General features: G+C 36.8%; 3 protein-coding genes across 3 annotated transcripts in view; 2 read left to right on the top strand and 1 right to left on the bottom strand.

The window, feature by feature from the left end:
* Positions 1-2,884: 2,884 nt before the first annotated feature.
* irx4b (iroquois homeobox 4b) lies at positions 2,885-6,253 on the top strand. Its single transcript, XM_055220408.2, has 5 exons — positions 2,885-3,572; positions 3,890-4,132; positions 4,389-4,486; positions 4,572-4,882; positions 5,446-6,253. Exons 1-5 carry the CDS (start codon positions 3,528-3,530, stop codon positions 6,000-6,002), a joined length of 1,254 nt encoding a protein of 417 aa, XP_055076383.2. The 5' UTR covers positions 2,885-3,527; the 3' UTR covers positions 6,003-6,253.
* A 6,516-nt stretch (positions 6,254-12,769) lies between these two features.
* Positions 12,770-14,251, bottom strand: ndufs6 (NADH:ubiquinone oxidoreductase subunit S6). Its single transcript, XM_055220110.2, has 4 exons — positions 14,068-14,251; positions 13,735-13,788; positions 13,453-13,575; positions 12,770-12,926 (listed from the first exon to the last, which is right to left on the bottom strand). Exons 1-4 carry the CDS (start codon positions 14,209-14,211, stop codon positions 12,858-12,860), a joined length of 390 nt encoding a protein of 129 aa, XP_055076085.2. The 5' UTR covers positions 14,212-14,251; the 3' UTR covers positions 12,770-12,857.
* A 2,466-nt stretch (positions 14,252-16,717) lies between these two features.
* The window catches only part of lpcat1 (lysophosphatidylcholine acyltransferase 1), a 34,915-nt gene continuing 24,615 nt past the window's right edge, over positions 16,718-27,017 (top strand). Inside the window, exon 1 of the mRNA XM_073858115.1 lies at positions 16,718-17,045. Coding sequence (XP_073714216.1) covers positions 16,922-17,045 — 124 coding nt within the window. The 5' untranslated portion in view covers positions 16,718-16,921. The remainder of the gene's footprint in view (positions 17,046-27,017) is intronic.

Genomic DNA, 27,017 nt, shown 5'->3' with positions numbered 1-27,017 from the left:
TTCAAATTTCAGTTAAAAACATAAGACAATCATTGTAGTTTCATTCTTACCTTGAAATGTAACGGTTGCTTTTATTCTTAACCTAAAATATGTATGTATGCAGTCGACCAATGCGACCTCCAGAGTATGCACCCGAAATCTTGGCTAGGAAGCATCCCGGAAAAATGGCGTGTATGGTCACTCTAGCCACTAGCCAGACCATTAAACAGAGACCGGAAGTTAAGTTCCGTCCAGACGCACGTGCATTTGATGAAACCGTCTATAGTTACATTTATCTCACGGCACTCTAAAATGCTTGATTCTTATTGGCCAGTTGCGACATTCCAAGGTTTGTTACTTCAAGATAACAAACGCTTGAAACTAATAACACACGGTAACCCAGATGCTGCCAATCATTTTGACAAGCCACAGTTTAACAAAAGTTTTATATTTAACAAAAGTTACATTTAAAGGTGTAGCGGAAGATTTTCTCGAATTTTAGAAAACATCCGCCTTCTCCACTTTTTTAAAAATGCAATTGCGCAACACTCCTGATTGACAACTAGGAGGACCAATAGTCTTGATGATCCACCCGGAAAAAGAAAATCCTCCGCAATACCTTTAAGTTTTTATATTTAACAAAAATATAAGTTTGTATATTAAAGGGGACATTTCACAAGACTTTATTAAGATGTCCCCAGAGTACACATGTAAAGTTTATCTCAAAATACCATATGGGTGATTTATTATATCATAAATTGCCACTTTGTAGGTGAGAGCAAAAATGTGCTGTTTTGTGTGTGTCCTTTAAAATGCAAATGAGTTGATCTCTGCACTAAATGGCAGTGCTGTGGTTGGATAGTGCAGATTAGGGGCTGTATTATCCCCTTCTGACATCACAAAGGGAGTCAAATTTCAATGACCTATTTTTTCACATGCTTGCAGAGAATGGTTTACCAAAACTAAGTTACTGGGTTGAGCATTTTTAACATTTTCTAGGTTGATAGAAGCTCTGGGGACACCATTATAGCACCTAAACATGGAAAAGTCAGATTTTCATGATATGTCCCCTTTAATAAGATATATGACATTATATTTACAAATGATTTAACATTGTGTCATTTGAACATCTTGTCTTATCCTAAAACCGAAAGTAAATGTGTTTTCCTCAAGGAAAGTCTGCATAGGTTAGAAATTAGCTTAAAAAAAGTTAAATTAATATTTAATGTTTCTTACCTTACTTGTAAGGTAAATTGCCGGGTAATAAGCGGGATGTACAGGCAGCAGGTTATTGCAAAATAAGCCTCTTCAATGTGATACAAGAAGCTTGGCTTCACGTCAGGTCCTGATCACATTGCCGGGGCTTATTTCTGCGATATAAACCTGCTGCCTATGCATTATCCCTCACTTGACATTCATTCCTCATTTTTAAAGGCGGGATGCACAATTTTCGAAAAACCCTTTGGATAAGAGAGTCGGGCCAAGTACAAAAACACACTTGTAGCCAATCAGCAGTAAGGGGCGTGTCTACTGACCGACATTGTTGCACGGTTTGCGTATATGTGAGGCGGGTCTATCAGAGATTGTGCAAAATAAGTAAATATTACCTTTTTAAACTGGAGAACCCAAGAACCCTTCTGTGTGTGTGTGTGTGTGTGTGTGCGTGCGCGCGTGTGTGCGTGCATGCGTGTAATTTATGACTTGTTATCAAGTTAAAGCAACACTATGTAGTTTTTTTTACCTTTAAATAATGTCTCTAAAATTATTTCAGTGATAGAACAACTTTTAACTGGACAAATTGCTGCAACCTGAGGAGCCTCCTAGCTGCTACAAGCACACTCTGAAAATGGCGGTTGAGGGTAGAGCACACAGCCCCGCCTCTCCCCCTGCCTGCAGAAGAGTGTCTGATACCAGGCACTGTTGTGCTTTTCAACCACATGGGGGAGCTGTGAGTCATTTTTACATGGAAACTACATAGTGTTGCTTTAATTCAATTTGAGTTCTATTTACTTTTCCAACTAAAGCATCAAAAGAGAAACAAAAGCCAAGGTTCCCTTATAGGAATAAATTCTAAGCATGCGTACACAAATGCTGAACCCTATGACATCTTAATCTATTGTGTTACATAAGCTGGAGCACAGACAAACAAGGGTCCAAACACTAGTGGTGAGGTTACAGCTCTTTCATGTCTCTAATGAAGAGTCTGAAGGAGCTTCTAGACCTCAGAAACAAAGTGTTAAGTAAATGCACTGAGGTACCCTTATGCATTATAGATGTTAAATGAACTCTGACAGGCCAAACCTCTTAGTCACAATGAAGGAAATGTTCAGATGTGGCTGAGAGACACATTTAAGGTTCTGTATTTAAGTGCTGACGGATTGACTTAAATCCAAATATATTTTTCTATCCATCCATCTATTCTCCAAACCTGTCTGTCCGCTGCAGGGTGGTAAGGGCTGAAGCTGTTTTATCTTTTAATAGTCGGTTCGGTTTCAACATAGATTATTTGAATGTTAATTATTTTGATAAAAAAATCAATTAAAACTTTCTGATTAACGGAGAATAAAAGTTTCACTGATTGATTTTACTTTAATTTCAACTTTTGAAATGACCTTACTCAGATATTATTAAATATATCAAAGTTATATTTTCACACAATGTCCTTTAAATTATGTAGAATGATTTTATGCAAATCACAATACATTCCTTTAGCCTGGCAGACATGCAGGATATTATAAATATTTTTTCAATAAATTGTCAATATGTTTTCATTATTAGACAGTTTTTATTATTTCATGCTGTTATGTCCACACACCAAGATTAAAAATTATAAATTGAAAGTACAGCCAGTTTGATTATACTTAAAATTTAAGGCTGGTTTTTGTTATTGCTATTGTTAATGTAAGTTTTATTTTATGTTCAGCACTGAACTCAATATTGGCCTTTCGGTGCATATCGATCTTTAACTAATACACCTTTATGCGTTTGTGATTATTTTCTGTATCGCTTCATACTTCAGAGATGTTTTCAGCCAGTTACCTGGTCAAACGAAAGTGTTTGAAAACTACACAGAAAGGCAATTATGGTAATGGTTTGGTGTAGGTCATCAATCATGTGCGATGGGGCTGCAGTCAGATATATGTGTGATTCGCTGCTGGCGGGCAGGTGGGAAATCTGAACACGTGCTCATTAATGCGAGCGAGACCCCGCGGGCTCTTCACAAGCACGACCCTCAAAGCAAGTGCACGAGCGCATCGTTATAGTGCGACTCTGCCGCGGGCGCAACAACTTTACGCGACTATTGCAATTTGTTATCCGCTTCTCTGACGTCAGACTCATCGGCGTTAAAAACAACGTGCAACTGTGCCGGCGTTTGTTATGATTTTTTATATACAACTTCACCATGATGGGCTGAATTTTGGACTGCACAACATTTTATGACTGTTTGTGGAAGAGATAAAGAGAAGCAAGCTGATGGACGATTAACCATACAACTCCATTAAACTGATGACTCGCATCTGGACAGCGACTTTGATGCTCTTCTCATCATGTCATTCACACAGTTTGGCTATTCATACACTGCTGCACCACAGGTAAGTTTTTAAAGACCTTTTAAATATCACTTATGTAAGCACTTAATTCATTTAGGCTACATTTATGCATTTGGTGATTTATTGTGTCTTCAAACTTTATCAGTAGCCTATGCGTTCTCTGGGATTCAAACCCATGACATTTGCGCATCTGTTAACAATTGAGCTACATGAATTGGTGGTAGTATTAACACTGTAAAGTGTGTTTTAGGTCTCCATTAGTCAAAGATGAGGCTGTTAAAAGTTCAGAAGTTAAATGAAAGACGGTAGAAAGATGATATAAAGTAAGGATATGCGCCTTGTTTTTTTTCCTCTGACAGTTTCTGATGTCATCTAATGCACTTGGCGCTTGCTATGAATCCAGCAGTGGTTCTCTATTGGACACTGGGGTGGCGACTACATCTCCAAACTCGCTTTATTGCCCGGTATATGAAAGTAGGCTTGTGGCCTCTGCGCGTCACGATCAGATGCCCACCGCTGTCTATGGCAACACCTGTTCAAAGAAGCACAGTTATGATACTTGCAGCACGTATGGTCCAGATTCAGCTTCATTTTATCCTATGGTAGGCATTTAATTTGTTACAGATTATTGGCACATTATCTGCACTGTCTATAAAAATGCATTTGGCTTACATTCAAGGTTTACATTTTCATCAAAATGTGTGTTCCCTGGCATTCGAACCCATGACCTTTGCGCTGCTAGCGCAATGCAATAAAGTTGAGCTAAAGGAAATTATTCTATACAAGTGCTTTCCTTAAACTGACTTTCTCTAATCTCTGATATTTTGTTTTTTACATCATTTTTATGATTTGAATTAGAGCAAGGCGAGTGAGAAAGATGGAACAGCGACAGGAGTTTCTCGAAACTACCACTCGTACGACCAATCTATTGGACATTACCAGTATGACAGATACGGGTAAGAATTGGTATATTGCATGCTGCTTTTCTAGAGAGATTAATGTTTGCGTAGAGAATTTAATTTCGAAACAAATTGTCTTTAGATATGGATCCGTGGACATTGGCACAAGAAGGAAAAACGCAACAAGAGAAACAACCAGCACACTGAAGACATGGCTGCAGGAACATCAAAAGAACCCGTATCCCACCAAGGGTGAGAAGATCATGCTGGCCATCATCACTAAAATGACCCTTACGCAGGTGTCCACCTGGTTCGCCAACGCGCGCCGGAGACTCAAGAAAGAGAATAAGATGACGTGGTCACCGCGCAACAAGACAACAGAAGAGAAAGACTGCGATGACCAAGAAGATATCGACGAGTCACAGGGAATAAAGACCGAGCAGGAGTTTAACGGTTTGTTGAAAGCTTTTGATAAATGTTCATATAGACCCATTCGTACAGTGGTCAAAATAATAAAATGAGGTCCGCCTAGGACATTTATGTATTCGCCCTTTATTAAAACATATTATTAAAGATTTATGAAAAGTATTGTATCGATGTGTTGTTGTTGTTGTGCTTGTAGTGTAAAGCTCAGCTTTGAGAAGAAGAGGCTTGGATAAAAATTACGCGCGTCACATGCAACCCATGAGCGCGTACTGTAGTCAGCGCATGCTTATTTTGTATGCGCTTTTTGTTCTGTATGCTTTATTTTTCAGATCAGATTAAACATTTTCCCAGACGCGCTGTATTTTGCCCTGTTTACAGTTTTGTGAAATAAATAGCTTAAACATTTTTATGCATCTTGTAATAGGCTACTTCTAATATTTTGATTCGTAACTCGAATCTTTAGAATCATTAAGGGCCATTTTGTGCAAATCTCCCCTCTGGGCTGTGGTTTTTGACCACAGCTGTACAATTAACCTGCTTTTACGCTATTTTTCGTATAGCCTATTTAAATATTTATTTCATACTTTTAGACAACAGTGGAAATGAAGATGCAGATCAACTTCACAGTGATCTGGAGGATTTCGATCTTGTGGAATCTGATTGCTCAGAGTGTGAAACCAAACGATCTTCTGCAGGTTCAAATGAATCTTTGGAGGAACCCATTACCGAACTTCCAAGGGGTGTCCATAAATGTATTGAAGCTCGCCTGAAACCAACTGTTCCAGACAACCAAACGAGCGAGTTCTACCTTCAAGGCCAAAGGACAACTGAGACCAAGCCAAAAATCTGGTCGCTTGCACAGACTGCTACGTCGTTGAACCAAGCCGGTTACTCATCATGCATGCACAAAAGTCAAGAAACGTCTTGCTCTACACACGGTGATGCGGACATTACAAATAGGAAACAAGAATCCCCAGTGGACACTTTGAGAAACTGGGTTGACGGTATCTTTCACGACCCCGTTTTTCAACACACCAATTTAAACCGAACTTTTAGCAGCTCTACAGAGTTATGGAATGAAGTCATACCACCTCAGAATAACTACCAGGAACACTCAGGACATTTTTCCTCTCAGCTTAATTCATAACTGGTACAAAACTTATCCAACTGGATATTAGTCACCTCAATGTTATAAACGTAAAGTTTAAAATATCACAGTTAGTGTCGACTTGTAAGCTGCCTGTTATCCTAAGACCTCATAAGAAGTATACATTTATAACTTAATGCAGCATAGTAGAATTAAAACGTTTTGCACTTTTTTATTTGAGGGAATGTAGAGTAAAAATCAGACACAGATGGTTTTTTTTCACACAGATTACAAAGATTTCCATGTTTCTCATCTCACTTCTCTCAGAAATAAAATGTCATGTTGTAAGAGATATCGCGAGCGAGCGTTCGCTGTCCATGGTGCTGAAATGTCCAAAAGCATATGATGGTATCTTTAGTTTTTGTTTTATTTAATCATTTTAATATATGTTTTTATTATTTATAACTTTACAGTAGCCGATATAGGCTACAATTAAGTTATGCCATTCCACAACTTCTTTATTATCTATTCTGCTTGCTCAGACTTCTTCACAAATAGAAATACTCAAAGGCAGGGGCGCTGCTAAGGATTTTGGGCCCCATGAAAAGAATCTTGACAGGGCCCCCAACACAGCTGAGACTTTTTTCATATTAATTTACATAAAATCATGCGCTTTTATGGTACTTTGACTACCAATGGGGTGAGAAAATTTTACTTGAATTAAGTGTTAAAGAAAAAAGAAGTCTTATTTCAGAATTTTTTTCTCACCCCATTGGCAGATCATTTTGCTCGTTTTAAGGACAATTTCACTTAAATTGTATATTAATTTGTCTTAAAACTAGACTCATTTACTTAGGTCATTTTGCTCATGAAGAAAAAGCATCTTAATTTAAGAATTTTTAGATATTTCTACTGAAAACAAGACAAAAATACTAAGTAAGAAAGTCATTTTTTGCTGTGTATTGTTATTTTTTCCAGCGTTTTCTTGACCTTACATGGGGAGAAAATTGAGTTCCCTTATCATGCCTCGTGTACAAAGCGTGCGCGTTAGCACAAAAAAGTGCCGTAGGCTACGATCATTGTCACGGACGGGCGGTCCACTAACAATTTAGGCCTACTTACAAACCCACCTTGGTAACATAATGTCGACCCTTTGCCTCTTTCACTTCTTACTTTTTCTCTTTCCGTTTTTGACTTCCAGATTTTTGAGGCATTTTCACTTCCTTGTCAGTCAAGTTGATATTCTGCCGGCACTATAAGTGAAGTCAAGCTGGATTATACAATTTGGGCGGACTGACCCATTTTATGACAATTGAGAGGGGGGAAGGGGCCCACAGACGTTTGTGTTTCCTAAACAAATAAATTTTTTGATACCAGGAAACAGCAAATAGAATAATTTAAAGTTCATAGTTTTTACTATTAAATATTTTTTTAGCGCCACAATTTTATTGGGGGCTTCTCTGGGCCCCTCTTACTCGTGGGCCCCAAGAATCGTCATTGTTTACCCCCCCTTTACAGCGCCCCTGCTCAAAGGGTAGCCTATATAAACTGCTAAATCAACAATACATCTAATAAGTCAGTGAAGCGTTTTTTAAAACGCATCTAAAAAGAATGACAATAAGGCCATGTACTCACCATGTAACCCAGGTGAAATTCATACGTATTTTACGAGGTGGCTAATTAGGCTAATATTAATTCGTATGATCACACTCGTATGTTTTAGTACAATTTGCTTTCGCCCCTATGACGTTGGGGTAAATACACACGGAATCCAGTGAGCTTAGACTGCAAGTAACGTATTCGAATATATAGCAGATCTTGAATAAAGACTCTTAACTCTTGAACTTTCAAAGCAGTTTGAAAATCCTAACTCGATCATAATGTATTATTAGGCTGGACGATTTTAAATAAACTATCGACATTGAAACATTCCCAACAACTTAAACAATACAATAATTTACAGTAGGACTGCATAACGATTAATCGCGACTAATCGTTTGCAGAATATTTTTTACATGATATATGTGTGTGTACTGTGTATAATAATTATGTATATATAAATCCACACACATGCATGCATAATTTTAAGAACAAATATATATTTATAGATTAAACATGTATATATAATATAAATCATATAAAAATGTATATACACATATAAATATTCCTCAAATATCAGCATGCGTGTGTATTTATATATCCATAATTATTATACACAGTAAACACACACACACACACATATATATATATATATATATATATATATATATATATATATATATATATATATATATATATATATATATATATATATATATATATATATATATATATATATATATTATGTAAACAAAAAAACTTTTATTCTGCAAACGATTAGTCGCGATTAATTGTTATGCAGCCCTATTTTTCAGAAATTATAATATAATATAATATATATATATATATATATATATATATATATATATATATATATATATATATATATAGTATATTAATATGTTTGTCCACGTTTTACCCATTTTGTGAGCAAAATAAACCACGGCCTTTAGTTTCAGTGACATGTTAAAGATATTTTATATTTTAAAAGATTTGGGATGATCCGTCATTGTCTGGTATTTGTAGACTTTCGCTTGTCTTTTTATGTATTTTAGCATATTTTTCCAGTCTGAAGCCTGGAACTAAATTTTTATTGAAACAGAGGAGAAACCTACATCTACCTTGTATAGGATTAACCACTTTTAGCTGATTATTCAGCACAAATTCAGCACAAAGTCCTTTCTCTTTTTGGTTTATAAACAACTTACATAAACAATCAATAAACAATGACATCAAGTGGTTAGATAACGAAAGTGCATATACTGAAAAGAATGGAAAAAGGCCAAACACCAAAACTAGTTATATTCTGTACTAACTATTGTCCTCTCGCCAGTGCAGTTTAATAAACACTTCAACCCAATCTAAGCAAAGTACATCACTGAACCACAGAGAGTTGTCTTCAATGTAGAGATTTATTCCAGAGCCATTAATGCTTACTAAAGTATCTACTGCAATCCTGTTTAAACTAATGTGTTTTATTCTATTCTAAATGAGAAACAAGTTAAATTATCTTCAATTCTGCAATGTTTCCAAATTGTTGTAGTGAGTTACAGTGCTGTTAAAACAACACATGCATTCCCCAGTAGTAATGTCAGTGTAAAGCTGTGAAGAAACAAGCAAGCAATCAATTCAACTAAACAAACTCCATTTCATTTGATCCATACGGTCAGCAAATATAGCAAGATTGGCTTTTAAATCTCAGTCCCTTGTCTGCACAGAACTACACACATAATAAGTTATTAAGGCAATAGCTATTTTAATGGATCATGTACCAGCTTTGAGAAACATGACATGGTCTTATGAGGAAAGGTCATGACTCTTGTACATAGGGAATTAGTGCAGCCAATTAGGCAAATATCACAGATCGTGTCAGTGTCCTTGTGACAGTTATGACCTGTAATCATAAAGGGAACTATAGCTGATCCGATGATTTGTCTTTAAGTGTGTTGTGAAAGGCAGTAAATGATTCTTAAAAATTAAAAACTTTAATGCATTAAGTCAAACATTGAATACATTTAGGTAAACTAAAGTAAAAAAGTTTTCTGTGTTACGTCAATGATCATCTCTACCAACAGTGCTACAAAGCAATTTATTTATACCATCAAAGACGACCTTCTGGGCAAACCCGAAACATCTTTCTGTGTCTATTCTAGCTTCATAAATAATAAAGACCATACTTTTATATGCAGGGCGATTCATATGCTCAGTTTCACCTGAAAATGTTGCTCAGAGCAATGTTTAAACTAGCCAACCACCTGCAATTTAGACACATGAAAAAAGAAAGCACCAGTCCTTAACAATGGAGCCTTTCCCTTACCTATCACACATATAGACAGGACACAGCGCAGATGAGGGTTAATTGGCATCACGCTGTCTCCTGCCTTCTGTCACCAGCCCCAATTATAGCAACATGGCTGCCTTTCTCACAACCTGAGGGCCTTCAGACAGAAAACTCAGTTCACTGTATGCACCATTAGAGACCGGGCTTTTCCACGTGGCCAATTTGGCATGGCCAGCAGAGAATACTCTTGATAAAATATACATATGATCTTTCTCAAACATGTATTGTTCTGCACTAGTGTTTCTTATCAGGCTAAATCCCCCTGACATTTACCAAACTTAGCAGGACGAGACTTAAAAGACACACTTTGCTCTGTATTTGCTCATTTTTGTGTCTTCCCGCTATAAACACTTGAAGTCAAATGAACATGACGTAAAATGTCAAATAGCATTTGTCAATTATAATTGTATGTGTGTAAGCCTATGCTGACCGGTCTTACCTGATCTTATTTATATGATCTTTGATTTTACACACAAGACCAGTCAGGTCAATTACTAGAGCACACATGCATTCAATGCACTGCATTCATCCAAGGTGAGAACTCGCTGGACTATATACCACAAGTAAAAATCACTTACTGCTACCATTATGACAATAAATGTGCAGTGAAGACCACTGCTAACAGTAAAAGCATCTTCATTTAACATTTAGTGGCTTCCATAAAAACATATTTGACCCGGTCTGTAAAATACAGGAAAGTCTCATGAGATTTGAAGCATCAATGTTTAAATTCACATTGATTTTACTTCAATTTCAGTCTTTGATATGACCTTAAGTCAATATTAAAGACATCAAGGTTCTACTTTATGTAAGATGATTTTATGTGATTGATTGAATTGATTGATTTTGCATAGAACACAAGAATAAAAAATTCGACTTTTGCTAGGTTTTCACAGATGTGGTAATACATGATGGAAATGTAAAGACATCTTCATATGTTTAGTCTTTAAGAAAACTTAAATGTACAAACTGGATGCGGCAACACATACAAAACAAAACATTGTGCAACACTAATATCCAAAGTAAATTATTTTTAACTTTAGGGCTGCATAACGATTAATCACAACTAATCGTTCGAAGAATATCCGTTTTTGTTTACATCATATGTGTGTGTGTATTGTGTATAATAATTATGTATTAATAAATACACACACATGCATTTTTTATTGTAAAAAATAGATTAAGTATTCATATTTATATATAATCTAAATTATATATGAATATAAAAATGTATCTAGTGCTGGGCAAAGATTAATTGCGATTAATCGCATACAAAAAAAGTGATTTTTTTTGCATAAGATATGAGTGTGTGCTGTGTGTTATTATTATGTATATATAAATACACACACATTCATGTATGTATTTAAGAAACATTTACATGTGTATGTATATTTATTTATATTTTTATATATTCTATATTGTATATAAACAAAAAAAATGAATATATAAATAAAAATGTTCTGAAATGTATATATGTATGTGTGTGTGTGTGTGTTTAAATATACATAATAATTACACACAACACAGACACATATATAATGCACAAACGCACTTTTATTTTGTATGCAATTTATCGCGATTAATCTTTGCCCAGCACTAATATATACATATTTCTTAAATATATACATGCATGTGTGTGTATTTATATATAAATAATTATTATACACATTTCACACACAAATATGATGTAAACAAAAACTATTATTTTGCAAACGATTAGTTGCGATTGTCACGCAGCCCTATTTAACTTTTTCCTTTGTCAATAATATGGAAAGTTTCAGGAAATCCTGACCCTTTTTGAAAAGAATAAGCACGCCACCTGTCTGTAAATACTGGGATAAAGCATGACAACACTAACATATGGCATCAGAAATAAAGGTGTCAGAAATTAAGGTACAGAAGCTGTCATTGGGACCGTACCCTTTAAAAAGGCACTATTATGTAGAGTGTTGGGGGTAACGCATTACAAATAACGCGCATTACGTAATAATATTACTTTTCTAAAGTAACGAGTAAAGCAACGCATTACTACCGAGCCCCTAAGGTGACATTGGAGTAAAAAAAATCTAAAGTTTAGTTTCATGTGCTCACGTGAAACTTTCGCGCGAGCACACGAAACTATCTCGTGAAATCACGCGAAAGTTTCAGGTGAGCACACAATAGTTTCAAGCGCGCATGCGAAACTACACTCGATAGTTTCACGTGCGCACGCGAAACTAAACTTTATTTAATTTCCCCCACATGTCCCATTAGGGGCTCCGTACATTAATTTATTAATGTACACATTAATATTTGAGTTACTTTTTTAAAAAAGTAATGCAAGTTCCTTTTCAGCTTAATTAATTCAATTTAAAAATAAAATAATGTACTGAATTAAACTTTAATGAACATATTAACAGAGAATTACACACTCTATGCGCCTGAGCGGGAACAGTTTGAGTCAGAAACGGAGATGGCAGGCCAGAGCCTGACATTTTTGTGATCATAAAAAACACCTGCAAGGCCTGAAAGAGATCAAGCCTTAGCCAAGTAAGAAAAAGTAACGCAAAAGTAACTTAAAAGTAACTTAAGCATTACTTTCCATGAAAAGTAACTAAGTAACGCAATTAGTTACTTTTTGGATGAGTAACTTAATATTGTTATGCATTACTTTTAAAAGTAACTTTTCCCAACACTGATTATGTACCATTTAGTTGCAAATATGTATCTTTGAAATACTTATATGCACATTTACGTACAAACCCAGTAACAACTTTGTATCTTTGTACATGAAAGTGTAATATAGTGGGGTGTTTCACCTCAATATACTTTAATATGTTACGAAACTGTTACGAAAGTGCACTTTCAAAATGTGAATGATACTCAAAAAAAAAAAAAAAAACTTGAGTTTGTATTTACAGCATATTTTATTGTACAGAGAAAATTATTAGATATATTGAAAGGGAGATAATGTATAGCCCACACAAGACAGTCCCTCAGTGATGATGCTTCTGCTGAAACTGCAACCCGCAGTATCCACATGTGCCAACTTTGGTCTCCTTGTCCTGTAAAAAGATTGATTAATATTTAATGCATGACCAGTGATGGACGGTGACCTCTGTTTTGAGGGTGCACGATGCAAAGCTCATCACAACATGTATGTAGCCCGTTATTTCAAAATATGTGTTCGGCCAACGTGCTATGTAAACATATGTGCATCACACGTCATGTCAAAATACGTGCCTGCTGCAGACGCCTCGAAGAGGTCCACGACAAAAGAGACGCTCACGTTTGCTAGACACTCCCTTAATCTCATGTGTAATCAGAGTTTAGTGTTAAGTGAGTGTCTTGCGAGTGTTTTGTGAACGTGAGCGTCTCTTTTATCACAAACCCCCTCGACGCGTCCGCAGCAGGCACCTACCCCGACAAGACACATGATGCACATGGTTGACATGACGCAACAAACACACATTTTGAAATGACGCTCGAAAGAGAAGTCACCGCCCGCTACTGTGCAAGAAACAATACTTTAATGCAACACGGACACGGAAATGTTTATAAATGTATAATTTATTTAAAACATTTATTTACCAGGTTGATATAAACTCTGGGGTGACCGAGAGCCCCTCCACCCCCATCACAGGACACAACTCTTGACTCTACATGTGTCACTGGTTCTTCAGCAACCAAGTTGATTGCAAAGTTTTCATTCACCTGGATATTCAAAATTTAAAGCAACAGTGAGTAACAACAAATGTGACAGTATTTCTGTATCTAATTGTGCATCAATGTTTAAAAATATCAAATTCGTAGATAGACAGCAGATGTGTAATGTAAATGCACAATTGGTTAATACTTTGATTGATCATTCACCTCTTTTAGTCTACCGACGAATCTAGCTCTCCTCACATCATTTTCGTCATAGACCTGCAACAAAAGTAAACATATATAAACGAAAAAATCCTCAAACGCCAGTCCCATCACAACCCTGACAGACAGCAGTAACATATCTGATATTGTCCATATATAACAGTTACTGTTGTCCGTGTTGATCACCGATTTAACATAAAATGCATAAACTATTGCAACTAAATTTCACCAATTATACTGTACTGTACAAAAAACAGTCGGTCGTCACAATAATTGCTAACAGAGATACAACTGTCAATGGATATTAAAAAACTGCTTGAATTTAAAGTCATAGACCTGTCCTGTGTGAGTAATTTTTTCTCCATAATTTGAAACAGGAATTGTGTATTGTTGAGATGGAGCTGCAGAAACCCTCACAACATTAAGTAAAGCCCTCGTATTTTTACCGAAGGACAAGAGTCTCGGAAGGGTGGCCGCCATGTTTGCCCGTGATAATTACCCAGCAGCCTATGCGTGAGCATCAAAATACAGCTCTCTGCTGGCCCCTGCTGTCTAAGAACATAGCTTATGCGTTTGAGTTGTACTGCTTAATACGTTTCCCTTTAGGACGTATTATTTTATTTATTTATTTATTAAAATGTACTTATTTTTTTATTTAAAGCAGATTTCGCACAAGTGTGTGAACGCTGTGAGTGTACTGCGCATGCGCTGGTCATGACTTTCCTCAAAGTCGTTGCGTCACAGGATCTAGCGAAGCCTCCGTGAAGCTAAAGCATGTTCTCTTCATTCTGATATGTTTTTGGGATTATATTTGCCCTATCGTGTTTACAGTGCTGTGTGTAGAGAGGTATGTGATGTCCGTGTTTTGATAGGTTTGTTTGGCAACTGTTGTGTTTTTTTTTTTCAAACTTTATCAATTTTGTTGCGGTGCTTAGAAGGTGGATACGTTAGCTAGCCACTTAGCATTGATGTTCTTATGGAAACTCCCTTATAATAATAAATCTTCTTGAAAGGTCTGTATGTGGGGAAAATAGACTTTATTTTGTATTTTAGGCCGGGTTTTTGAATATGGTCTGTACACAAGTATTAAAGGAAAGTAAATCAGCAGAATCTTATGTCTCATGTCATATTTAGTAACTTAAAAAACAGCTTTATAGTTTATCGCGACAACAACAATACATTTACAACTATTAGTTAAGGAAAAACAAGGCATGGGAAATTAAAAAAAATCACAATAATAAAGTCTTTCGTTCAGATTTAGAGGACACAAAATGAACATCTTTGCTTACGTCATGATGCCCAAAACTAATAAATGATATTGTTTTGTTGTTTGTTTACAAGGTGTTGACACCATGGGACCACAGTTGCTCTCCTGTCTTGTTGGATCTCTGACTCGTCAGTTGTCCCAGGTTGGCCGGTACACTGCTCTTGGCTACTTACCTGCAGTAGGTGCACAAAGATGCATCCATACCATAACATCTGTAACAACACAATTAAGGGTTGCCCCCAACCCAACATGCAACCTGCGCTCTCCGTTCATCTCACCCTTGCTTGGACAGTGCCAGCAGCTGATGTGTGTTCAGCCATCTGCTGGCATGAAGACAAAAACTGCTCTTAAAAGACGCTGCAAAGAATGCTTTTTTGTACGCCGCCGTGGAAGGTTGTTTGTGTTTTGCAAGGCCCACCCCAGACACAAGCAAAGACAGGGATGAAAGGGATACTTTGTTGTTATAATATCGCTTTGTATTTCAAATAAAGGAATTGAGATGACCTGATTTGGTTTGCTGAGCATGTAGAAGTCATTTACTAATAACTAAAGCTTTACTATGTGAATATGCTCCAAGGTTTCAGTTTCATCTATTGGAAATGTTTCCAACTGGCATACTTCCTTAAATGTTCAGTAAAACAGTGATTTACTAAATATAATTCAGGCTTCAAATGCATCTGCAAGCTCTTGATTTAAAAGTTACTGTTGTTAGTAAAAATTACATTTTGAAATATAATATTGTTTTTGTGTATTTTTCTCCCAATGACCTTTTGTGAAATTGTATTCCGTCTTTGACTTGCTATTTGATATTAAGTGAAATTGAAAATGTCAAAGTCAATGGATAATTTTATCATGACGTGACTGTGATATGGACATGTATTTTTCCATATATGTTTTCCGCCTCATTTGTACAGCAGGGGGCGTACAGTGATTTTACTATGAACGTTTTGGCTCAAACGCTTAAAAAGCTTTCCTTGCAAAACCTTTGTCCTTTTTTGTTATAAATGGATTGTCTATATATGTATTAGGTATTATTGCTTTTAAAGCTTTAAATTTAAACATTATATATGAAGTAATAAGCGAAATGGGCACAGTGTGAATTACGTTGGGAAACATTGCAAACTTAAAGAGAAGGTAGCAAGGTTAATACATAACGAACACAAAGTTAACTTGTGTCGGTTATAAACATTTCCAGGCTAAGATAAACATTTAGATTATTGCTAAACATTTTTCTCTAAACGTACACGTGACCCTGTTTGTGAAAACCCAGCAAAAGTCATTTTTATGATTTATTTTACATAAAATCATGCTAGATAATGTAAAAAACACGAATATAACATTGACATCTTTCATACTGACTCGGTAAGGTCATGTCAAAGATTGAAATCAAACATTTCATAATTAGATTATGAGGCTTTATCCTGGATTTTACAGACAGGGTCACAAATGGGATGTACTTTTTAAACTAAGTTATTCTTATAAGTCTAGCACTGAACAGATACATCCCCAACTGTGGTCTACTGTGGAAAGATGTTGTTTGGTTGATAAGATCCCTGCGGTTTAAGCACGTGTTATGTGCTCGCAAACAGGCATGTAAATGATCCTCTAGGCAATATTGGAGCAGGAACTAAGCACCAATGCTGTACGTTACTGTTTTTTATGGCGGATGCCGCTGACAGTGCTTAGCTTTTAAAACAAGTGATGTCAGAACTCGCCTTTATCACGCATGCGCACAACAGACTCGGAGTGAATGATGCTGCGCTCTCGGTAAATTAACAGGACGGACAGGACAGCGTGAAAGCAAAAGCTCAGTATCGACATTTAGCGCGTTCGCGTCAAACTAGACAACCTGTAAAGTGTTTAGTGTATAAAAACGTACAGTGTTGGGGACTTTTATTTTCTTCTTTAAACATCTGTGACAGAATGAGGTTCCCTAACAGAAAACTACACACGGCGGTGGACGGAGACGACTCGGAGCTTTCCGCAAACTTTAAAAATCCTTTCGTGCACGAGCTGAGATTCACTCCACTGCAGAAACTGAAGATAGAGTCATTCGGCTTCGCTTTTCTGTAGACTAAACTTGATGTTTAAGTTTCCACGTGTATGGTGGTGCTTAGTAAACCCGTTTGATAAAGACGGGAACATTTTGTTCAAGTTCTTGCTGCCTTTTAACGTTAATCCACGCGGGATATTTTGTGTTTGCTTGTTTCTTTGCGCTCTGGGCTTGCCAACTGTCGAGCCATGCGTCCTCTGCCTTAATATGCAGGACATTCAACGTCAAAGGTTAAATATTTACAAAAGTGCAAACGTTATGAATGTAAATATGAAACAATGATTCTGTAACGCCCATGACAGTTTGTTAGTAGTCAGCAAGTCTTGTCACTGTCATTTGTTTAATTGTGTGACTAATGCAGCTGTGTCATTGTTAGATTATTAAACGTCCACTGTTGTTCTGTCAGCATGGGCCGTGACGTAATACACAATACACATGTGACAATAATTTATACTGTTGTGTAGTTTGTTCACAGAGTAAACTAAACTGTTTCTTTGTATGCAACAGACTGAAACACATAATAGAATATATATTTGGACCCCCTGTTTATTAGAAATAGAGAAATGTGGAACTATTAGAGGGTAAATTGAACTGTATTATGCTAAGCATTGGCCCCAGACGTTTTTTTTTTTTTTAAATGTAAAATCCGTGATGTCTTCTAAGCTGTATAATACTAGTAAGTTGTAGTGTATGTAGAGTGCTTTGTAGCGTTAAAGTCAAGAAATGGCATCACAATCTTTTAAAATGAATTTCCTTCTCTCCTGAGTTAAATCTCAAATGCATATTTTCTTCATATTGATATGTAGCAAGTGCAACTTATGCAGTATGTGAATTCGCCTCCTTTTGCTGGACTTATTATAAGGGACTGGAGTCATTTGAATTAATTAAAAAAAGTGCTGACAGTTCATTCTTGCATAGCTTTTTATGCACATGTGGTTGTAGGATTATGTATCCATCCAGAGATCAGCAATGGGGTAATGTCTGTGTTTTTATCAGGTTTTCAGTACTTCAGTGCAGTATAATAAAGCTGTTCAGTTTGTGGTCTTTCACCAGGAAGATAATTTGCATTCTTATTTTAAACAGAACAAAAGTTTTGCTACTATTTCATGCGTACATACTACCCCATATTCAAATCCTCCCGCATCTCCAAAGCATAAGGCTGCCAATTTTATTTAATTGTTATATGCATATATATATATAATATATAATTTACATGGGTTAGTATGTTTAAACTTTAGAGTATGATTAATAATAATAAAATATTTGAGTGCAATCTAATAAATGCTGGATTGTTTCAACCTATATTTGGATAAAATATGGACAAACCCAACAGTTGGTATACATTAACTAACCTAGGGCTGCACGATTACGATAATTATGATCATAATTGTCAATTATTCAACTATATCGTAATTGCCATTATGATTGCCGATTTATAGACTTTACATTGTTTACAAGGTTTGATTTGTTTTATTACCTTTTGAGAAGCAAAAAACTAAATAATATAATAAATAATCATTATGGGAGTTATGTTGTTAGTAAAAAAATCCAAAACAAATGACTAAAGGACACGTCAACTTATCATAAAGATAAAATCTCAGATTCACCACTTTATTTGGAGTCCAAACAAACTGGCACAACAGACAGAAATGAGCACAAATGGACAGCTGTAATTGAGGCATTTTGCGGTTATGTAATGGATTCGTAATCGTAATTTTGATTAGTTTTTTGATTAATTGTGCAGCCCTACATTAATCTACATGAAATTTGTCCTTACCATGGGTTAAAACGACCCAGTGTAAGATTAGGGATGGGACGGTTACCGGTTTCACAATTAACCACGATAAAATGTCCTGACGGTTATCGTTTAAAATTTTATTATCATTACAACCATGTTTGATTACCGTGATTTTGAAAACTCATGGTAAATCCTGTCCAGCCAGAATCAGTTTGACGCAGACGCACACATGCAACATAGTTTTTTGCACAAGAAGGCATTTAAGGGATAATGCATTGTATTCATTAGCGGTAAACTTATTAGACAGATTAATTTATTTTTTAACCACAGAAATAATTTCAGGGACATTTTTTAAAAATGTTTTCAGTGTGTGTATCAGTTCTTTTTGAACATTTCCATCTCATTTTAACAAAACCATAGTAATATTGATAACCGTGATAACTCTGGTCACTATAATCATGATATGAAATTTTCATATCGTCCCCTCCCTAATTTAAAGGTGGAAAAGAGGATGTTTGTTTAATAAATTTTTGCAATATTACTTGAAACTGTCTTTACTAAATGATAAAAGACTATTTATTAAGTGCACTGAAAGTAATGAATAAAATGAATATATGTCATCAGTGCATAAGGTAGGGCCTTAAAAACATCAGCCAATCATTGATGCCATCATCGCGTCAACGATTGGCCCTCTGGCTTGTTAATCACTGCCATTTACGTTCCTTGTAAGAGACGTGCGCGCTCCAGTAACTTTACACGAGTGACGCATGCGCATAGCATGAAACTCCGTCTTTATTTTCGGTTTGTTTTCATTGTCGCTCCTGCTTTCCTCCTCGAATTTGCACCATGAAAGGGAAGAAACTCGAAGGAGGACGTAAAAGAAAGACTTTTTAAGTTGCTGAGAAGAGGAGAAAATTATCAGAATAACATTATCTAACCAGAGTCGTTATTGGAGAAACATTTCAACGCTGGAGAGAAATGAAGGAACAGAGAGGTGTCAAGACAGACGCGCAGTTCGCAAAATTCTCCTCGACAGGTAACAGTGATTATTCTTTCTTTGTGGAATAATTATTGTTGTACTGTTATTCAGGTATATTGACGTTGTTCTTGTACTGTAGTTGTATCATTGGGTGATGCGAATGACGTGATATGAGCGGCACATTTGCCACGAAAACACGCGCTATTCGCCTTAAACGCGTCTTAGCCCAAGTTGAAAATATTAAACTCGAGCAAAACTTTGAATGACACAAAGTTAAATCCCGAGAGTAATCTAGAGGGAGTAACGCGATGACCTGCGTTTGGTGTGTACGTAGCATTAGGTCAACACTGTCATGAGCGCAACCATCTTAAAACTGATACCATCAATTCTAGCGCGTCATTAAAGTCCAGGAATTTAATGAAATTTTCTGCGTACCAGGGTGCGGGAATAACTCACTTGCTGGTTTTAAACCCCTGCATGGGTGATTCTCACGAAAACTTGGTTTTAAAAATGTCAAGCATGAAAATGTAAAAATTGCTTAAATTTACATTTTTGCCCACCAGACATTGAAAAACAAAGTCTGGAGTAAATGGGAACATTAATTTAAAAACTTTTACTTATCATTTAACACTTCTTGTAACATAATTAAAAAAATTAGTCCTAAAAAATCTCATTACCGCAACAGTCAGAAAACATCAACACTGACATATTTTCAAAATGACATGACAAACCTGAAAGAACATAATTTGGAGATTCTGCACATGCATTTAAAATCAAAGTATTATGCTTCTATTAATTAAATTAACATTTAATAAGCATCTGTTGCGGTAATGATAATCAAAATGTCGTGTAAGCATTCTGACAAGACAATATTTCAAATTAACTGTAAAAAAATGATCTTACCTGGTAGCCATCTTGAAGTAACTGGTCCATGTGCTTGCTCACTCAAAATCAGACTTTATTAAAATTCTGTATGTGTGCTTAAACTGTTCTCAAAAAGTGTTGCGGAGGATGAGAACATCAGGCATGGACACATTATTTTCCAAATTTTTCTTCATTATTATTATACATGAATATTCAGTAAATATTTTTTCTGTCATCTAAAGTAGTCTAGCAAAACATCCATTTATTTTTTTTCTTAATATTTTTGTGTTAATTTGATTAAATTACAACATAACGCATGTTCAAACACAGCCAGACACATTGCGGTAATGAGAATTTCAGCAGAAAATGAGATAAAATTTCCAATTATAAATTCTTATGTTAAAATCACACATTGTGCAAGGTAGAACACAGTATTGTGTTAATTCTGATGCTTTTTAATGTTACTATATTACACATTTTAAAGCTAAAATCATTAGTGCCGTGGTGTTTCAATGGTTTCGTGAGAATCACCCGCATGCATAACAACCTCTCTAGTGCAAGGAAAGTCAGAGGTTCGAGCAATAGTCCAAAAGACGGCTTATTACAAGTTGAGGTGCGAGAAAAAGCACGCAATGGGCATGTTAATGTGAAACTATGATGATAATAATAATAATTTAAAACTATAATGGGCAAACATGTCAACTATCATCATTAAGGTCTGCTATCGGCCATATGTTTTACTATCGTCGACCCTAGTTAACCAAATGCCAGATTTTACTGCTGCTCTATAAACTCGCCAAAAATCCCTCAGGGATCCCATTAGCTGTGTTAGCTTTCTGTGCTACATATTGTTCGAACTTGATTAAAGTTTACTTTATCAATAGTATGGCATAATTTGGGATGTATTATTATTGTTTGACTCAACTGGTGCCTACAAACCAAATCTAACTAATCAGAAAAACTGAGCACCACCTCCTTTTTACAAGAGAAATGAGAGATAAGTGATAGTCCTGCTCTCCCAGTTTAACTGTCATCTGTATCTCTCAGCTTTTCCTGTTATTCGTGGCATGGAGGCGAAGAGACATACTTTGCTAAGATAGTGTAGTGAGCTGATGACAGAATACACTATTGTTCTCTTATTTCAGCAGCTGAAGAGACACGTCAAGAAGACATACTGTAGGGGTTAGTTTTCATTAACCAGATAAGGTCAGAATGTTGTTGACTAGGGTATTTATGCTCCACTAGCTACTATTTTCATTCTTGCACAACAGGAAGTTGAATGATCCTTAAGCCATTGTACCGAACAATATATGGAACGTGATGCTGTTATGCACAAAGTTATATATTACAGGCCTAGATTTTTTGGTTATTTGTAACTTTTATATTTTGAGCAACCTATAAAAAGTCCAGATTGTTTAATTTATGAAAGATCTAATGTTAGGAAGCTTCTTCATGCCTCCATACTGGACTGGAAAGCTCTTGGCAATCAAACCTCATCATTCTTATTCACATCTAAGACATGCACATGCAGGCAGAAATGAATAAAGTGCTTATGAGAGTAGACTTCGAAAGTCTGCTTTTAGGTCATGTGTTTGCATCCGTCAACCCCTAGAAAGCACTTTCGCTATATTTCATAATGCCATTGCTTCATAAAATGTCATAAAATAAGAGTGCTCAGTGCTTTTTAACTGTAACATGAGCTCAGAATGACAATCTTTCTGGAGGCATTATAGCTTCAGGATGCATTTTCGCTAAAGTGAGACTTAAGCTTGATCGCAATGAGCCTAAAGGGAATGAATGTGTAGCTCTCTCAGAAAGAATTTCTTGTAGTTGAAATTTACTGGCAAGAGTCAAAATGATTCAAGAGTCAAACACGGGTGATTGAGATTGCAATCACTTTATCCAGCATGATCCAACAGTCTTACGACACCTCCTCTGTTTGCACACTCTTTGGCGTTGGGCCGGAATACAGTCTGTTTTTTACGTGTATGTGCACGGTCGAACACACAGCCTAGCAAAGTATAGTTTACTTGTATGTGTGTACAGATGTTCGACGCATGCGCATTGCGACATAATGCAATGCATCTCCTGGCCTACATACTACTTTCTCCTGTATGCACGACCTACGCGTACAATGTATGCAAGGTTTTTGAAAATCCGGTGCTCGTACAGTACGCAGACATTCATTAATTAATTCATTCATTCATTCACAAAATTCATTCATTCACAAAAATAGCTGTTCGCGGACCCTCGCGTACACTAAAAATGTACTACTTCAGCCTTTACACAGACTGAACACATTTTTGAAAGATCCACACACAATATGTTAAATGGATAGTTCACCCACAAATGAAAATAATGTAATTAATGACTTGGAAGACCTCCATTCATCTTCAGAACACAGTTTAAGATGTTTTTATATTTTATATTAGTGAAATGCATGCGCGAGACTAATGTCACGTGACTGCAGTGACGCAGATGACCAGATGGGGCGCACCAGATAACACGTCATCCGCGTCACTGCAGTCACGTGACTTTAGTCTCACTTCACAACAGACGCGGAGGAGAGGACAATGCTGAATAGAGTCGTAATTTTTTATTATTTTTGGACCAAAATGTATTTTCGATGCTTCAACACATTCTAACTGACCCACTGATGTCACATGGACTACTTTCATGATGTTTTTATTAAAAAAACATTACAAATTGCTTTTTGTTGATAAAATAGGTGAATATATTTCTTTCACTTTCATGGATGGAGGACCTCGACACATATCTAGGCTTGTGAGTAAAAACTCAAAGTCAAAATAAAATTATTTTTTTGCAGATAGTGTAACAATCAAATTTAATATATATTTTTTTGATAGGTTGTGTGATTTGCATCTACCAGTGAGATTGCGAATCTTAATTTCAAATCACTTTTCCAGAAATCCATTTCAGTCTGATCGCTCTGATCGCATTTTGTAGCTTTTTGGTTACGTCATGCTGTGTCACGTCACGTAAACGCAAGCCCAGCGCAAACTTTGGAACAGTCAATTTCTGACAAAATGATAGGGGTGTTTAGGAAAGTCCATGTATTGGGGAATCTAGTTTCTACAACGTCAGACGTCGAGGCAGCTTGTCGTGCCAGCTTGACGTCATTGCCATAGAAACAGTGCAGATAATCCGGAACCAAGCTGCGTTCCATTCGACAGGGTCCCTGCGGAGTGTTCACTACTCCCTGAGCACGGTATATCAGTTGAAGTGGACTTCTCAGACAATAACCGCTCATTTGGAACGGCCTGCAAACGTCATCAAAGAAAGTCAACAATTGAGTATTATGTAATGAAAAACGTATGTTTATTATACACTTTAATTGACTATTGCTGCTATTACTTGACTATTAAAGCCTCTCTAAGCGAATAATGTGCGACGTCACTTCCTGTTGATGTTTGAACTGTTTTCAAACAAATTGAGCGTAGCTAACGCCTCCCCCTCCCTCTCCCGTCCGTGCTTTCATGAACTTTCATGAATTGTCGTTTATTGGCTGGAACACTTTATGTTTTGTTGTGCTAGGTTTGGCCACTATGTTGATATTGCCGTTTGTCGAGCCTGAGCTGTCTACAGAGATCGCGTTTTTTTACAGTTTGATCAGCGGACAGGCAGCAAGCAGATAGTGAGGAGATGTTTGCTGTATGTAACAAAAAATGTTTTGATGGTCTAAAACGCGTCAATTCGCTTAGAGCGCCTTTAACCAAATTGAATCCCTGCTGTAACTGTCATGCAAATATGAAAGTAAACTTTTATTTGGTTAACTATGTGTATATATGTGTTTTTAAACGATTGTCATATAATTGCATAGCGGTCTGACCGTTCCGACTGATGATCACGTGATGCGCGCAATGACAGTTGGGTGATTATCGCTCTTCACTTCCTGTGAAGTGATGTATTGATGTTCCCCGATTCCCTATGCCGTGCGCCGTGCCCTACGAACTGAACATGTTCGCTTCCTTCGGATTGGAATCTCACTTAAGATGGCGGAATATCCTGTGAAGTCCACTTTGCAGTCCACTTACGGTTGAATGGAAGGCACCTCCATCGATCTATATAAATGACTGGATTGTGCATGACGTCACAACTGTGAAGCCACCGCGCCGCCATGTTGGTGTACCCAAACATTCTATTAATTCAATGGACCCGATCAGATTCTAATGATAAAACATCACTTTACTAGTCTTGGTTTTTATATTTGAAGTTACCCTGTACATTATTACAACACAAACGTCCTTACCATGTAAATAGTTATTTACTGAAAGTTGTACATTTTCGTTTTTAATCAGTTATACATTCATCTTCATTACAGTATCAGAACAGCAGACAGACCGCAGCATATTTAGTATTAATGACAAACGTGCTCATTCTGAAATCTAAATAAATAATCATACTTTGCACTGCATGCAATAATTTGCTGGTTATGTTTTCTAAACTTACAAGTTGCAAATAACACCAGAATTAACAGTTAATTTACGTACACATATCCTAAAAATAATCTTGTGTGACTGATACGCTGTAAAGCAGGTGAATTTAAAACATGATTTTGAAAGGAAGTCAATGACGCCGTCTGTCGGTTGGGTATACCAAGATGGCGGCTCGAACTCTGCGCTGGCTTCACCTCACGCTGTTACATAAGCGTTCTATGCGCAATCCAGTCATTTATATAGATCAGTGTCCGTAACACGGCAGAATGCTGCACGACGCACAGATCGGATCTGAACAATTGTGATACACAAGTCTGGATATGCACCAAAATCGCATATGAACTGACAGTGTAAACAAAGTTTTTGACCATGTCAAAGGATTTCTGCATTTCTTGAAATCAGGATCTTGCGCATTTTATTACGTCAAAGCAGGTGATGCGACTCCTCTTGAGTGTAGTTAAGAGCACTTCTATACAGTGGTGTCAAAAGCTTGAGGACAGGTTAGTGCACATGGACTTTTAAAAAGCTGTAGATGAGTGATTATAGGGACTCCCCTCCTCCTTCATCCTGACAGCAGATGGAGAATAGAAATGAAGAGGAAAGTGGGGGTTTTAATGGGACCCCATAGTGTGGACCAGGAGTGTGGCTATCAATTCATAATTTAGTGGTTTTGGAAATAATGTAGGCTCTTAGCAAATGATTGTGGCTCTTTCTTTCTGTTTGTCATAGGCAATAGTGTTTTTGTATGCCATAGTACTACATCACATTTTACAGTAGCCCGGCCCCTCCATTGACCTTTTTTTTGCCGTCTCTCTCCTCCTGTTCCCAAGAGACTCATTGGCTCAGCCTCTAGATCAGTTTGATCTCTCATTCAAGGCGGGCTGCAGGTGTTGACAGCCGCACCAGATTAATAAATAAACACTAAACGGACCGCACCGTCCCACCCACCGTTCATCTTCTTCTAATGATGCGCCGTAAGGCCATCCACATTTAATAACCGTCTCAGCAGAGATGCTTCGTTCTACCCCTGATCTCACTACGACAACCGCAACAAGTTGCTTTTATAGCCAACAGGCAATAAATTCAACAAGATGTGAAAATCAATCCAGTCAGGGGAGATATTTGCGAGGGAACGTGTATGCAGAATAACCTTTTTCAGTCTCTACAAAATGAGCAAGGTGGAAAAACCTGCTCTTGGAATAGTGGTGGCTTTTTACGTCATGAGTCATGGAGGATTTTTCTTAGAAACTGGAAGCACATACTCTCAGGCAGATTAAATATTCATTAATAAGTGTGTGCGTTCCCTTCTTCTATTTTGTCTTTGGTTCTTGTGACACTTACTACTAACCTGGCAGGAACAATTTCTATGCACAAAACCTGACTGTTTTCATTGTTTCAAAACCATAATTACATAACTATTTTGAAAGCAAATAATTAACAATGAAGCCTATTCTGTAGCTCTGTTGGCAGGGCGTGGTGCTAGTAACTTGAAAGGGGTGTGCACACCAAATCTTTTAAACACGGCTGAAAATGGCAGGCGGATGCCGACTTTGTCTCGCCCCCTTCTCCACTGTGATTGGATGGCCGAGTGTTAGTGACTTTTCACCCAAGGTTGAATATTTTTCAACTCTCGGTGCTCAGCGCGGATAAAACCCGCCAGCTGCTGGCTTTTTTTAAAAGTGCTGCGCTTCCATTTGAACAGTTGAAAATATATGCTGGCCACCGGCGTAAATGCATTGGTGTGCTCCATGCTAGGGTCATGGGTTTTATTGCCAGCGAATGCATGTACTGATAAAATGTATAGCTTGAATGTAATTGAAGCCACTATGGATGAAAGTGTCTGCGAGATGTACAGTAAATGACAAATATATATGTGTACTAAATGTCAATAAAGCACAGCTACCAACTATTCTAAGCATCCAGGACCG

Source organism: Misgurnus anguillicaudatus, chromosome 20 (assembly GCF_027580225.2).
Source record: "Misgurnus anguillicaudatus chromosome 20, ASM2758022v2, whole genome shotgun sequence".
NCBI classification, from domain to species: domain Eukaryota; kingdom Metazoa; phylum Chordata; class Actinopteri; order Cypriniformes; family Cobitidae; genus Misgurnus; species Misgurnus anguillicaudatus.
Note: the sequence above shows the minus strand (reverse complement) of the source record. Positions and strands in the feature narration are given on the sequence as shown.